The sequence below is a fragment of the Melopsittacus undulatus genome, chromosome 7, assembly GCF_012275295.1.
Source record: "Melopsittacus undulatus isolate bMelUnd1 chromosome 7, bMelUnd1.mat.Z, whole genome shotgun sequence".
Taxonomy (NCBI): domain Eukaryota; kingdom Metazoa; phylum Chordata; class Aves; order Psittaciformes; family Psittaculidae; genus Melopsittacus; species Melopsittacus undulatus.
In genome coordinates, this window is record NC_047533.1 from 8,372,594 (window position 1) to 8,388,614 (window position 16,021).

Below are 16,021 nucleotides of genomic sequence, written 5' to 3' on the forward strand. Positions count from 1 at the left end.
GCGGCGGCGGCGGGGCGGGGCGGGACGGGGCGGGCGGCCCTGCCCGGCGGGCGGAGACATCGCGGCCGCCCCGCTCCGCGCCCGCTGCGCTCCGAGCAGACGCAGGAGAGCCGCGGCAGCGGGTGGACGGGCGGGCGGCGGACGGGGCTGCTGCGGGCGGGCGCGCTCGCTCCCTCCATGCGCGGTGCGCGGCCAGCCGCGGGGCTTGCGCAGGTAGGCGCCCGCGCTCAGCGCGTCCCCCCACGAGTTTTTACCCCATTCCCCACTTTTTTTCCCTTCCCTTTTTACTTCTATTTTTCTTTTTTACTCTTATTTCCCCTCTTTCTCCGTGTCCGCACCAGGGGCGGGTCGGTTCGTCCTCCCCTCCCCTAAGCGCCTCTTTCCCTCTCCTGGCAGCGCGGCGGCGGAGCGGAGCGGTGAGCGGCGGCAGCATGCGGCCGCGGGATGTCTGAGGCGGGCGGTGCGCTGCCCCGGCGCCGCGCCGGAGGCATGCGGGCGGCCTGGGGCTCCGTCTGGTGCCTGTGCCTGGCGGCGGCCGTCGCGGGGATGCCGGCGGCGCGGCGGGCCGGCGGAGCGGCGGCGGAGAGGAGCGGCGGGCAGCCGGCAGGTAAGGCAGCCTGCGCGGGCGCGTACACGTGCTCCGTGCTGCGGATCGGGTCGGGAAGGGGGGATCGGCCGCGGTGGGGATCGGTTTAACTCTGCGAGCTCCCCTTATCAGAGAGCGGAGCCGGGCGGGTGCGGATCGCCGGAGCCGTCTTGGGAGCGGGAGTTTGGAACGCGGGAGGCGGCAGCCGGGCGGGTCGGGCTCTCCTCCTCTCCCCGCGGCTCGGGCAAGCCGCTGAGGCGCCCAGGAGGGAAGAACTGCTTTTAAGACGCTGCTTGTCTCCCTTGAGCTCTCCCCGCCGTGGCAGTGCATCCAGCGCTCCGGGTGGGACCCGTGGCTGCGGTTGGGGAAGGAAGGATGCCTCCCTAGCGCGCATCTTCAGCGCACGTCCGAAGTGCTCCGGGAGTGTGTGTGCTTGGGTGGGAAAAGTGAGGAAGGGTCGTTTAATAGCTACGTTTTAGGAGCAACACGAGTTGCGCTGCTCCAGGCAGGCACACGCTGGATCGCAGCTTGGTAGCTGCGGCTGTGCTCAGGAGGAAACAGGGGAGCCAGCAAAGGTCCCCCCAAGAGTGGCAGCGCTGCGGTTGCAAGTGAAAGAAAGTTGACACGTCGGACAAAAGCTGTTTAGTTTGCTGTTGGGGCTTTCTTAATGATACACGGCGGGTTTGAAACGTGTCTCTGATACGCCTCAGCTGCTACCTGAGTCCCTGTTTATTTTTCAAAGCTCTTTAATGGAAGGGAGCCCCCTCGCAGTCCCCCGTTTCGGGGTTGCATGTACCCGGCAGAAAGTTTCCATTGTTCAGGAAAGGGTTTGAAGCCTGGTTGCCAAAAAAGTGACAGGGGAATAAATGGGCTTCATGGAGGCTGGGGGGTGGGGGCATTACTTTCATACCCCTTTTGGTTAAAGCTATAAATCACACCGGGGGTTGGTTTTGTTTTCAAGAAAGTCCTAATAAAACACCAGATTCTTAGTGTAACTCGTTTGGCTCATTTTTCACAGCCAAAGGAATTGATTTATGGGGCAACATCTCGGCGACTTGGTCAGAGCAGTTGAGGTCGGTGTGCAGAGGAAGGGAGCAGCCTGAGCTGGTGGTAGGGGTGGGAAGCGGCAGAAGGAAAGTGTCCCCACTTCTCCTTGGTTTAGGTTGAAGTACGTATTGGTACTGGCACTTTAGACAGGGTTGAAGCAATGGGGTAGGGAGCAACCTCGGTGGTCCCCTGGGTTTCCCCCCACACCTTCAGCCTGTAGCTGGGTGTTGATGATGTGTTCAAGTGGTGCTAAACCCTCCTCGTGGTCTTAGGACTCCTTTGCAAGTTAAGGCTTTAGGATGCTGTTGGAAATGTAACAAGTGACACACTCAAGGGTTCACACTGAGGGAAACATCATCAGATGTCTGTGAGCTGAGCGATGGGTTGGGATTTCTAGGGGCTCCCGTAGAAATCCTCAGGACAGGCTCTGTTACCGCTGTCAGCTTTCCCCAAGGCAGAATTGTCACTGTCAACCCCCTCTGTACTCCTTGGGAGCAGGATTCATCTCTGTGCAGAGGGCTTCCATTAACTCCAACACCCAGCGACATCTCCAAGGGTCACCCCATCACTATGAACAGGCTGGGGGCTGCGTAGGGATGCTGCTGGCTCTCCCACAGCCACCAACCACGTGTGCTACAGGGAAGCGTGAAGCTGGCGCTGCTCACCCAGCTCCATGCTGAAGCCAGCAGCCCCGCAAGCACAGGGGCACCCGCTGCCCGTCCAACCTGGAGGGGGGGAAAGGTTGTGCAAAAGAAACTGTAAAGAATATAAACCTTCAGAGCCAAGTAAAAACACATTTTACTTTTTCAGTCTTTTTGAATTGAATGGTAAAAAGCAAATTCTTTCTTCTAGTCAAATGGGCCATGGGGTATTGGCTCATTACTGAGGGTTGTTGTTCGCTGGGCTTTGCATTTACAGTTTAAGGCCTTATTTTCCATAAAGGGGCTTGGAAGGATTTTTCCCCAGTGATCTAATTCTCCACACGGGGCTGTGAAGGCTATAACAGCTACTGCTTTGTGCCTATACTCAGCTACATAAAACACACATTGAAGGGAGGCATTCTGGAGGTATGTGTATGTTTGCTAATATGAATACTCGCTATTAGCGGAGGTGGAGGGGGTGCAGGTTTTAACATCTCCGCAGGGAGGTGTTCGGCTGTTGGCAGGAAGGAGGCAGATGGCGGGGCTGTTGCTGAATAGAAGCTAAACTAAAAACACCAGGGGCCTCATCTGGGCTGAGTTTCTCTTCTCTCCCTTTCCCGGGGCTGCTGCAGGAAGAACAATGTCAAATTTCCCCCCCCACACACACCCCTTTTTTCTCTTTTTTATGAATGAAAGTAGAGAGGCGAGGCAGGATTGAATGTGTATGTCATTCAGGGGCTATGACAGAGATGATTAGGGAGGTCAGTGAACTCCTTTGCAGCCTTGAGCATGCGGTCACTCTATTCAGCAGCCACAGAATAGACATCAATATAAAAAAGCCCGTCCAATTTGCATTAGTATTCAGATAAAGATATTACTTGGTACGATTTGTGCATGTCAAGTAACGCTGGCTGTTTTAGAGAGCAGACCAACTGAAACAGGAGAGTTTTGCTTTTAAAACCTTCAGATAACCGGCATGTCTCCTGTGGCTGGTTTGTGCGTGTCTGTCTGCATACGGTGTACATGGAAAAAGGGAATTTCTGGGCTTCTTAGGATTTGTAGTGCACTAGTTAGCAGCTAAAGCTGTCTGTGTGCATTGAAAGAGTTGTATAGAGAGCCACTAATGTCTGAGCAGGTTTGTGCGGGAAGGGGAGAACTCTCCCAGTCTGTCAGGAGCAGGAACTGAAGTTCCCTTGTGCAGCACTAGAGTCAAATTGTCACTCAAGAGTTACTGCACAGGCAGATTTCAAGCCAAAAGAGCGGACAAGGGGCTCTTTCGGGATTTTGCTTAAGTTGAATGGGAGGGCATGTACCAATTCCTATGAGTTTTGTGCTTGGGAAGAACTGGTGATGTGCTGGTTGAGATGTTAACTCTTCACGAAGCTGGTGGCAACCAGGTTCTCATAGCCTTTCGGCATGCACCCAGCAATGGGTCCGAGGTGTAGGGTACGGTGATCTGCGTCACTTTGCTTTGTATATTTGAGCATTTCAAATTTCACCTTGAAATTGAAGGGGTATTGCAGTGAGTCCCAAATGGCACCAACCATTCCTGGAGCTGTCCTCGGGATTTATGTATTAAAACCCTCTGAAAAGAGTCTCTGATATATTGATCGTGTTTCTTACTTTTGCTTGAGACCAGAAACCCTTTAGAATCAGTGGACAGCTATGAGAAATGCAGTTTTGAGATTAAAAGTTGATCAATTTGTTCTCATTAGCAGCTAAAAATTAAATCTTTAATGTTGAGACTAATATATTTTACTGAGTGATAAGAGGACATAAGTAAAGGATGATGAAATATGGCTTATATAAAAATCTGTTTCTTAACTAGCAAATAGTGAACTACAAAGTCCATTCCAGTGCAGAGATGGACTCATTAATATATTTGATACTGGCTGTATAACATCAGGTCTTCTGCACATATTGACAAGGGTCACTCCAATTAAAACTGAGGGTTCCTTTTTCCTTTTAATTAAGACTTTATTAACAACCACTGAGTAGGGAACATGATGAAAGTAGATCTGAAAATGGTATAGTGAAGTGTTGATCTGCTAATTAAATCACACAATTAAGGCAAGCCATTCTGACCAGCATGGTGACTGTTATAACTCCCTCCAACAAATCTTCAGTGCTGTTTGGGAAACTGTACCTGTCCCAAAGCCTGCCTGAGCGTGGGTTTGGAAGTTGGGCGAACACTAAAGAAGTCTTGATGGCTGCATCACCGCTGCATCCGGACTGTTTCCATCCAGTGGGACCCAGTCTGCTGCCTGGACAAAGCTGAAATCTTGTGTGAAGCTGGAGGAGGACTTTCCACCCCTTTATAAGGCTGGGGGACAAAATATTTCTTCTTAAAATATAGTCAATAAAAGTGAACTCTGACACCCAGCTCTGTGCTTAGAAAGCTGTCCTCCCTGAAAATTTACTGCGTACATCTGCTGTTTCACTTGGAGACCCTGAAAGACAGGGAATCAGCCCAGTTTTTGAGTGTTATTAAAGCTCCAGTTTACAAAAGCATTTGACCAAGCCATTTCTGACAGTGATCTGTCAGCTGGCACACAGAGCTGTGACTGAAGGCATTAGCTGAACTGTAATTTCAGCTAAGGTTTTAGGGCATGGCCTGCTGGTGGGTTTTTCTGACTGGTCTTTCAAGTGTGTAGGGTCCAGTGCAGGAGCCCTCAGACTTCAGAACAGGTGTACAAGTGGCTGTGTGGTTCTCATAGAATCAACTAGGTTGGAAAAGACCTTTAAGATCATCAAGTCCAACCGTTACCCCAGGACTGACGTAGTTTAGCTTTTGGCAATTTTTAGTGCATGTGGGGTAGACCCAGCAGGAATATTGCAAATTCAGATATTTCTACTAAAAATAGAAGTGAAATTCGCTCCCCATTTTGGGGACTTTCTCCCAGCTAGGCTGAACCTGATACGCAATCAATTAAACAGACTTTAATCTGTTCCCTGTTTGAGTAGCTTTTTCTCCTTTTCCCTAGTGTACTGCATGCTTGTAACTTCTCCTGTGTCCTGGGAGCTTGTTTGGCTCTCCATACCTGTTTTTTTGTTTTTTCTGATCCTTCAAAACCCAACCAAAACCCAAATACAAACCCTAGCTTGAAATTGCCTGCTGACTCAGCACCCTCCAAGCCATTTGATAGTGTGGTTTGATGTTTCAGTGTTTGCCATTTCATCTCTTTTTAATACTGGCTAGTTAATAAAATTTATTCTCTTCCCTGTAGTAGGCTGGATGCCAGAGAGGATGGTGGCTTGGTAAAAATTTGCCTCACATCCTTTTCTTTGCAGCAGATGGGACTGTGGTTCAGCAAAGCCATTCATGGTATGTGGAAGCAGGCAGACCCTGCTGTTAGGGGGAGTAAATCTGAGAGCACCCCCATTGCAAACACTGGGCTAAACCCATGTCTGAAGACATGTACGATACTGAAGGCACCTTAAATACCCTGTTACACCCTGACTTCTTTTTCTTGGCCTCCTACAGAGCTTATCAGCTTACTGTTTGCTGCTCTTTTGGCTGTTTATCTGAGGATCTTGTAAAGAAATATGTACTTTTTCTCTGACTGTCCCAATGCCCCCTTTCTGATATGCTCGCAGCTCAGGTTGCCAAGTGCCGCAGATATGATTTAAAGCCCTGAATGTGTGAAGAAGGGCTTTTATTCCTGCGGTGAATGCGGTCTTGCTGGTGTGCTTACCCCTGAAGTATCTGCTCCTTGGCTTGAATGACCAGGAAGTTTCTGTAATATCAAAAGCAAACAAGAACTGTGAGATACGAGCTGAGTAAAACCTTTGGTAAACTTAGTAGTTAAAATGTGAAAGGTAATCAGATGTAAACCTGCCCTGTTATTCTGATAGGCTCTCTGGGGGGGGGGGGGGGGGGGGGTTGCTGCATTCAGGTGGATAGGGACTAGCCAGGAAGTTAACTTTTTGTTTATTCCTGTAACACTCAGCTTATGCAATGTAGCAAAGCTTTTTATTTAATGAAGAATATAGCAGCACAGTTGAGCAAGAAAACCTTTCTCCAGTAACTGCTTCAGTTTCAGATGTGCTCATCTAAAAAAGGTGTGGTATTTATTGCAGAGGAGGAGGTAGGTCTCGTGTGCTGGCCCTGCTTTGTCAAATCTAGAAAGCAGAGGAAGATAAAGAGTTGGTTAAATAAAGAGGTGATATTAAAACTTGGAAGGAGATTTCTTTATCACGCAGAACTGTATGCAAAACAATTACCATGTGCTTACACGCTTAGCATCTGTGAGATGTTGGGGCTGTGCCATTTCTGCAGGTTGTGAGGGGTTAAAAGTGTTAATGACTCAGAAGTGAGAAGTGTTCCAAGTTTTCGGGTGAGGAAAGGATGAAGTCTAGGATCACTCTGCAAGCAAGGGAAGTTCTGCAGGCTGTGGTGTGTGCTGAAAGCACTCTTCCCTGGGAAGGCCACAGCATGAGGACCCCAGTATCTGTATTTGCACCCAGGAACTGTACTGTGCGCTACTGAACTACCTGCAAATACCAAGCTGACACATGGCAGCGTGTTGGTTGGGTTTTCTTTCCCTTTTTTCCTTTTACCTAAGGAGCCAATCTGCCTGCATTCATTTGTTTAAGGCATTTAGAGAAAGGAAGTAACAGGCAATCATGGTGTGCACTATGGCAGACACCCACAAGGCTGGCTTCCCAACTCCTGCTGTTTGATAACCGATGAAAGTATTTATCAGCTTGTTTTCATTTAATGTAGAAAATGGAGTGTTTTATAGTTGTGTCTTTATTGCACCAAACTACCTTGTGCTGCTCACTAAAGTATTTCAGCTGATGTAGTTAAATCAGTGAAGCTCTGGAGACCAGATTACTGCTAGGTGATCTCTTGGCCTTTGTGGAGATGGGGTGCAGACATGGCCCCCGTAGCAGGACCCATATCCTGGAGCTGTCTGGTCCCTTGTGTTGCTGACGGTGGCTCTGCAGAGGGACTGGTGGGGTTTCATCATGCCCGTGGGGCAGAAGAGATGATGTGAAGTCCTGGGGAGGGTGTTTCTGTTCAGGGCTCCATGGGGTGCTGCAGGGTAACTGCATCACCCTGGACTATTTATCTCCTCTTACTCCCCCTGGGGAAGGCAATATAAGCATCTATAAGGGCTTTTCTCTTGAGGAAAATTGAGCTATGGGAGAAGTTCCTAGATCCAAATGATGAGACCAGCTTTTATCAACCTTATGCTTTCCCTGAAAAAAAAAAAAACCCTGAAAAGCTCCCAAGAATTGGATTTTTAATTTTACTTTGATGCTTGGCAGAGCTTGTGAAGATCCTTCATGGCAAGCTTGGCTAAGGGTTGTTGCTTTGTTTAGGAGTTTCGCCATTCTCTGCTGCTTGTAGTCCTGTAAAAATAATAATGAGGTCCTGATCTTGCGCCTATTGAATCCAAAGCAAAAAGCCCCCATTGATTTCCAAGGGAGCAGGCTGAAGCCCTTCACAGATCGTGGTGGGAGCAGCTATTTAGCATAAGCAGGGATTGTTTGGGAAGTTTTCTAATGACCCAAACATTTTAACAAGCAGAGGAAACTCGGCGAGTAAAAGGGCTCCCCGCTTTGGGGGTGGGGAGATGCCTGGTGCTGCTTCATGGGGGCAAATCCCTGGCGCCGGCTCTCTGACCTCCCGTTCCTCTCACCCTGCTGTAAAGCAGACCTTCGCTTCCCATCTTGGCTTTTAGAACTGCGGCTTTGGTTCAAACCGGTGGCAGTATCACAGCCCAAACACGACGGTGATAACCTGAGGCAACGGTGATGGTCACTGCCCGGGCCCCCCCATCACTTTGGCACAAGTCCTGCGTGGAGCCGAGCCGCAGTGCCGGCCGCCATCCGCTCATGCCCCATCCTTATTGCCATTGTATCAGTGTCGGCCGGCATTAGCCCCTAGTGCTGTGATCTGTGGGCCGCACAATGCGCCGGGGAAAGTGTTAATAATCCCCTGCGGGGGTCCGCAGCGAGCCGGGGCCGAGCCGGCTTTCCCTGCACCGAGACCCCTGCACCGGGATAGGAGCCGGTGAAGAGCTTTCCCGGCACTTTATGGGCTGTCAAAGCAGAGGAGAAAAGAGTTTTCTCAGGGGATTTGGGGTTTGTTTTTCTCATACCCCCTCTTTCATGTGCAAGACTCAAGCAGAAGAAATTCCCTCCCAGCAAAATACTTGAGCAGCTTGTTTGGAGGCTGTAGGTCTTGAGCTAACTGATGAGTTGATCTTCGGTTTGGTTTTTATAACTTGTCTATATGGATTCCTCCAGGCAAGAGTTTTGTTCCTAGCCAGTAGCAGGATCTGTGCAAGATGAGCATGTTGATTCCCCAAGGTGTGCTTTGGGAGATGGGGGGTATCGGAGCTAAAAGTGAAGGGGAAAAACCAGTTGCAATGGGAAGATTATGCATGTGCCCTGACAACCAGCATGTGCAACCAAAGATAAATCCTCCATGAGCCTGTCTTTAATTAAAAGAATGACTGGAATTAGGCATATAACCATCTCTCCTGATCTGTATCATGTGTATCTCTACGAATAAAGCATTTTTGGGGAGGGAGAAGAGAAAAACACCAGATTTTAATCTTCCTCTGGTAGCCGATACATCTGCCTTTTGAAAGGGCATATTTCTCCCTGTCTTAGAGTACCCAGGCTTATTGACAGTAAACAACTGTCACTTGGCAGTTTATGAAAGAAGAATGTTTGAGAAAACATGTCCAGTTTAAATAGTTATGTTAATAGGCTGGGGATTCAAGTGGGGGGGCTGGTAACGGAGGTGCATAAATTAGCTTGTATTTACTGTGTAAGAGATGAGCTATGAGTTAATGCAGTTGGGGGGGGGGGAAAGAAGGAGAAAGAAAAACCACATGAATTTTTACAGCCGGTGTGTTATGCATGGTGCCTGTGAAAGCATTAGTATTTATTCCAGGGAAAACTCAAAAAGCCTCTTTTTTTGCTGTGTGTGGTGGTTTGGGCCCTGGGAGGCCCCTGGGTGGGATGCGCCGCAGGGCTGGGAGCCCAGCACTCCCACTGACTGGCCCTAATGCTGCTTCACGCTCCACGGGCAGCACTTAGACCTTGCAGCAACCCTGATGCGTCCTTAGCCTTTGCTTCGCAGGGGTGATGGGAAGAGGAGGCTGCAGGAAACGTCTGCCCTCCCAATTTGTGCATTGATTAATTACAGAAAGGAAGGAAAAAGCCAGCAGTAAGGAACAGCAGATGGTGTCCTCTCTGCATCCCTGCCTCAAATTGCTACAAATCCATCACCCACCTTCTTCAGAGTTACAACACTCATGAACGTAGTGAGTGATGAGCGAGTGCAAAGCGTTGGTTCCAGCTCTGCATCGGTGTCAAAAGCATAATGAGTGAGAGCCTGATGTCAGGCACTTGAGATCTGTAATTAAGCATAAAAACAAGTTCCAGGCTTTCTATTCTCCTGATTTCCCTGGCCTGGAAACAAGAGTATAAGCGGCTATTGGGGAATCCTGGCATTAGTCTTGAGGATACTGGGTAAAGCCATCCCCCTGCACTCTCAGCTCCCATTCTAGCTGGGTTACAGTATAAATGCAATAGATACTGTGGCATTTAAGTAAATACAGTGTTACAGATGCTCAACTTTACTTTCAGCCTTGGGTATCTTGGAGGGGGCACCTTGATAGCTCTTCCCTTCATTCCAGTTAGCAGAGAGAGCTGTAGGAGCAAATGCAAACATCGTCCATACTCTGGTAGTATGGACAAAAGGGTCACAGTTTGCTCTTGGCCAGTGGCCCAATTAGTATTGCAGTTATTTGGACAGGGAGGCAAAGGAAACCCAAACCTGAAGCCTCCTGCCACAGAAATCCTTTGCAATATGCCCAGAGAAAAAAGGATAATAACTCCTAGAAAGTGTTTATGAGTTGTACTGGGACCCCAACCTGTGTTGTTATTTAGTGAAGGAGTGAGATTTCTGCCTCATTTTTATGTGTAGGTTGTTGGCATCAGAGGATTTGGGGGGAAAAGTCTTCACAGAGGGATGAGAACAACACAGAGCAGACAGCAGGGGGTTCTCCTATGCCCCATCTCCCTTGGTGCAGGGACAAAAAGGGGCAGGTTTGTACCTTCCACTGGTTCCTGCAATAGATCGAGACACTGAGCTGTCTGCCTGGGTCTGGTGACCACACAGTGTAAATCCTTCTTGTGGGGAGCTCTCAACGACCCGAACAACGTCATCTTGTGGGCGGAATGTGTTAGTCCTGGTGAAAAAGGGCCTGAAACCTCCTCAGGTGCTTTCAAAATTAGTGTAGATGTTTGAAGTGGAGATTTTGTTCCCCTCTGTCCCCCTCCTCCCAGTGCACAGGAAATGAAGCGCGGACAAACAGGGCAGTCTTTGCAGGAATAACCTCACCCACTGCTTGAGCCCGGTCGTTTTAGGGATGAGAAAGAGCAGTTGGAGGAATAACACCTGGTGTCTCGGGGCAGGCAGGAAGAGGAGATGGCCCTGAATTAGCCACCCACCCTCAGAAAGGGAGTGGAGGGGCTGGAATGCTGTGGGCAGCTCTTGTTCCATTTATGGGTGTATACGTCAGTGTGGATAGGTTACATGGGGAGGTTGACCAACCTTCTTCGGTGCCTGACTTTCAGACAAGCCTAGCCCTTGAGTGGTTGCTGGGCTCGTTTTTTTGTCATACATATATTCTGTCTGCCATAGACACGTACAAAAGTGGAAGGTCTCTGATGCAGATAGGACCAGCCATGTCCTGCTGCAGGACACGGGAGAGGACCCTTTGCAGGGGGTCTATGTTTCCTTACGGCAGCATTAAGATAGATGCATATAAGAGCATCTAACCTGCCTCTGGTAATATGGGAGCCTAACGTAGTACAGTTTGTAGAGGATGATTATTTGGGGGCATTAAAACTGCTTGAAGGCAGCAGGAACCAAGACACGCATGACTTCCTTGAACTCTCTCTTAATTTATTACGTGCAGTCCAAACCCCACTGTAATAGATATGGTTGCAGGAGACCATTAAAAGGTCCGTTCTGGTGAACCTGATGCCCTGCTGTTGCTGCTGGAAATGATAAACCACTGTGTTTGGGTCGGATGGTATGTGATGCCCTATGTGTGTGCGCGTATGCATGGAAGCTGGTAAGTCCTGCTAATTTAGGGATTGTTTTCCAAGTCTGTTTTCTATAACTCAGTAGACTTAATACAAATAAAGAACTGACCAAGTTTCCTGTGAGAAGCGCAGAACAAATGCTAAGCGTGGGATTTGAATGCAGAAAGGTGAAAACACAAATGTATACAGAAACAGCAAGTCAAACAAGCTGAAAAAATACTGTAAGGTTGATTTAACAGAGCAGTGAACTCAAAGCTGTCTAATCCCTTTAGCAGCCTCCTTTAAAGAGGAGAAATAAAGGAATTCTTGTCATCTACTTTTCTTTCGCTATCTCTCCCAACTCATAATAATAAGGATAAGACTTGAGTTTAGCACAAGGACAAAGTGTTGCAGCCTCAGTTAGATGTGCTTTCTAAATAACAAAACCCATTTGTCATTCGGGACTTTAGATTAAAGTGGATCAGGCTTCCCAAAAGGAGATTACTGTTAAACTTCTCCCAGCTTGGGTACCTGGCACCTAAATCTTGCTTGAGGCACTGAAATAACAGGCTTGGTTTTGAAAGATGCTGAGCCAGGTCAGGCTCTGCATTTAAATCGCTTCAGCACTCTCAAAATCTGGCTATTCATTTTGATGCCTAGATATGGATTTCTGGGCTTAATCACCGACCTTTGCATTTCAAATGTTTGACCTTTGTTTTCTTTACTAAGTACGCAGACAGAGCGGCCCCCAAATTGTTTTGTTTTTCCTTTAACACAGCTGGAAAGGGCCAGCAGAGAAGATTTGGAAGTTCTGTGTCTTATTACTGAGAAATGGGGATCTTTGAAAAATACCATTTTATGTTACTCAAGGGAAACTTGCAAAAAAGGGCAATATTTACTCCTTTTCATTCAAGAGAACATGATCCGCCATATATCTAAACTCCACAATCAGTTGGAAATAAACCCACCCAAACTACCCTAAACCTTTGCCCTCTCTTAATCCATGTACAAGAGGGTGGGGGGGTTTCGAGATGTGCTTCCCCCTCCTGAAATAGAGGCAATTGATAGGCTCATAAACAAATACCAAACATTAAGTCCTAATCTCCATATAGAGGAGCCTGACCCTTTTTATGGCAAGAGAAGGTAGAGGGAGGAAACGGGGCCAGGAGTTTGAGGTTTAATGCTTATTAAAGTTTTAGTGGGTGGGAAAATGCAATCAATAAATTCTGTTTAATGCCTCGACACTGGTGTTAGTTTTCACGAGCTGCATTGGAGGGCAGTTTTCATTTTGAAACTAGGACACTCGTAGTTGGAATGACAATTAATGGGGAGTGAATATGGTCCCAGTTGGAAGCCAGTTTTGTGAATAGCATGAAAACTCCCCCCATCTCCCGCCTTGGCTCTGGAGTGGGGTAGCTTCCGTTTTTAATTAGCAAACCAGGCAAAATTTAGCTCATTGTGTCTTTCTGCTCCTTTGGCCCACTGGATAACTTGGATTTCTCCATCTTGCTGTCTTGAGGCTGTTCTTTTCATTTTTTCCCTTCAGTTTTGGTCCAGGGAGGAAGGGGGGGCTTCAGGATACTTAGGATTAAAGTCATTGTTTGGGGGTATTTGCAGCCAGCTGCCTGCATTAAATGAAGATTAGAGGAGCACACATTAAAGTGCAAGGGAAATGCAGAGGAGCTGGGATTTGGGAGCTGCATAGCTGTGAACCGAAGGGGAAAGGTTGGGGCTTTATGGCAGATTTCTTCTGACGCCATGTGATCTCAAAGCCCACTTCAGAAAAGCATCACAAGTAACTACCAGAGCTAGGCCTGCCTGGGAATTGTGAAGGGACCTCTGTAAAGGTCTTCGCATCCCTTTAAAGTTCATATGTGTAAAATTAAACTTACAGGCCTTATGTATTGCTTGAAAATTCATATACAAGAACACTAAAGAGGTGGTGAATGTTTTGCTAGAATTCACTGAATAGCTGAAAACCCACCCTGGAGGTCAAACCAATGAATTTCTGAAGGATTTTAGTAAAGAAATGTGGGTATAGAGGAAGAGCCCAGAAGAAGTAACTCAAAGGAATTAGTCAGTATTGTGTGATGATTCTTTTAAGGATTTATTAGGAAATTTTAAGATATTTCCAGAAATTCAGTTTCTTTATGCTTAGTGGAACACATGCTTGTGTAATCCATCATTCTTGGTGCTAATTGCTGGTACACATTACCTACAAAGACCTGCTGGGTAACCTGGTCCAGCAAAGCAGGAGGGATGGCATGGTGCACTGATGCTGAAGGGCATAGGTTTGGTTATAGGACTCAGTCTGGCTCCAGTAGAGGCTGGGAACAAGCTTTGCCCAGTCCGTTGGGGTGCTGGGAAGCCCTCAGTCTGTGCCTCAGTTTCCATAGCTCTCTCTACTGGCTTTGAAAAGTGGTTGTGGCAGCTGCTTGCTTGCTGCAATGCTGAGGTTTCTTGCACATCCTCAGGCATGAGGAGCAGGAATGTAAAACACCAGCCACTTTGTGGTGGGATCTATGTGTTGAGATCAAGCTGAGATGCCCCTGCTGAGCCGTGGCCAAGTTGGCCACTGTTCTTCAGAGGCAGACACTAAAAGGATCGTAACCAATCTGCACAGTGTCTAGTGCTCCACCCAGGTTCAGCCCAATGGGTGTTCCTCACTCTGCCTTGAGTAGGGAGCAATCTGGGTTGACCATGTTTGGCCACTGTGCTTGGGTGATGTGGCTACAAGGATGCACTCACCTGTGTCCCAGGCTGGGACTGGTGTCATCCCCACTGCAAGCCTGGGCTGGTGAGGACATAACAGCTCATTGATGGCCCCTCTGGAGTAGAGCACAAAGGCTTCAGCATCGGGACAGCAGGAACCATCTGCATAGTGGGAATCCTTGAGGTGATTCAGCACGAACCAGGAGCTCTTGTAGGACACATGGAGCAGCACAGTGTGGAGACCTCAGCATCCTCGTGCTGCCTGACGTCTCCTCCACTGCTCCCTGTTCTTGGGGCCCATTGATGAAGTAGAGGATGTTTCATATCAGTTCTTCTGTTTCTGTTGAAGGAATGCAGAGCTGTGAGATAGGTAGATAGATACTGGTGTTTTCATTGGGGAACCAAACAAAATACTTGATTGCACAGTCTTGACAGATTTTAAGAGCTCCCCATCACTGCCTGTTCCTTTAAGCCAGCAAAGCCCCATCCAAAGGCTGTCCTCAGGACAAGCTCTGGGCTCTCAGCAGCAACCAAAGCTTTGTGTCTCTGGGGTTTTACATTCCCATTTTTGTTGGGTGTAGCCAGGAGACCCCTTTGATTCATTCCCTGTTGTGTTTCCTTTCTCTCTTCAGGGCTTTCCAAGTGCCACAGGGAAATCCTCCTTGCCAAAGTGTTTCTGTAACTGTTTTAGCTTTGTGACGATTTATTTCTTCTTCTAACTCCCAGCATCTGAATTGGGTGATCTGAGAAAACAGTCCATTAAAAGGAGGATACTGTAGAGTCCTCATGAATCCTGTTTTCTACTTGGCCGGTGGAACAGAAAGCTAATTGCCAGTAGTAAATCCATTCAAAGGAGGGCTGGAGGGAGGGAGAAAAGCTAATATTCCTCCTTGAATGCCATTTAATCTCTGAAACCTTTCATGCAGATGTAAATTAGGATTTGCACAACAGAGTCAACAGTTGCTCCCTAGATAAGGCAGATTTGCAACATCTGCTTTTTCCATTCTCGAGGCTCTTCCAAAGTCTCCAAAGTCGCAGTCGGGGATAGCCAAGCTAAACACTAGAGATTTTTTTCCCTCTCCTTTCCATAATCTCTTGTTTATGGAGCAAGCTGCATATGATAGAACTAAACCTGGTTATTGTTCTGCTAATTTGCTAGGAAAGAAGTTTGCTTTCCTCCTAGTACAGGCCTAAAGTAAAAACCCCGCTGGGTGGTAATAGAGTGCAGCGCACTTGTTGCATCTTTGGGAGCAGTGCTGTCTGGTAACAATTACATAGGCCACTGCTGTGGTAATGAGCAGTTTACCTTGCATTATTATTAGGAAAGCTGCTTCTAAGTTTTTCCAGAACCAACCCTCCTCTGCCAAGGAAATGTGCAACCAGTGAAAGATAAAGTGGCATCTTCAAGTGATGGAGGCAAACCCTTTTCTGGGGTGGTTTCCTGAAGTCACATTGCCTGATCGTGGTTGAGGGTTTTACAGAGGCAACCAGATATTTCTATTCTTGCTGTGGTATGAGCCCCATTGAGCAGGGTTTAGTGCTGCAATTGGCAGTCCTGGGGTAATGGTTGGATGTGATGATCTTAAAGGTCTTTTCCAACCTAGCTGATTCTATGATTCAGGGGAGATAATCCAGCTGAACACCATTTCAGGAAATGATACTGCTTTGGCAAAGCATCCCTTGCTGCTGTGATTGCCAGAGAGAGCCCGTTTGTCCCAGGATGGCTTCAACTTGATGCTGGGAAACGTACTCTGAGAGGGGGCTTGACCTTGGTAGGGGAGAAAAGAGTGGGAAGAGAGACAACAGCATATAGCTATTTCATATAAGTTATATATCTAAAATATTATAGACAATATCATAAACATAAAATAGTATATGTAATATTACGTATGTATTATGTATTACATTTTGCTGTACCAAGCTGGGGATGTGCTTTTGAGGCGGCAGAGCCATAGCCAGGATGGATGCTGCAGAAAGG

General features: G+C 47.8%; 1 protein-coding gene across 6 annotated transcripts in view; it reads left to right on the plus strand.

The window, feature by feature from the left end:
* Window positions 1-429: 429 nt before the first annotated feature.
* The window catches only part of FGFR3 (fibroblast growth factor receptor 3), a 56,348-nt gene continuing 40,756 nt past the window's right edge, over window positions 430-16,021 (plus strand). For all 6 annotated transcript variants that reach the window (XM_034064923.1, XM_034064924.1, XM_034064925.1 and 3 more), the window contains exon 1: window positions 430-607. In XM_034064923.1, coding sequence (XP_033920814.1) covers window positions 445-607 — 163 coding nt within the window. In that variant the 5' untranslated portion in view covers window positions 430-444. The remainder of the gene's footprint in view (window positions 608-16,021) is intronic.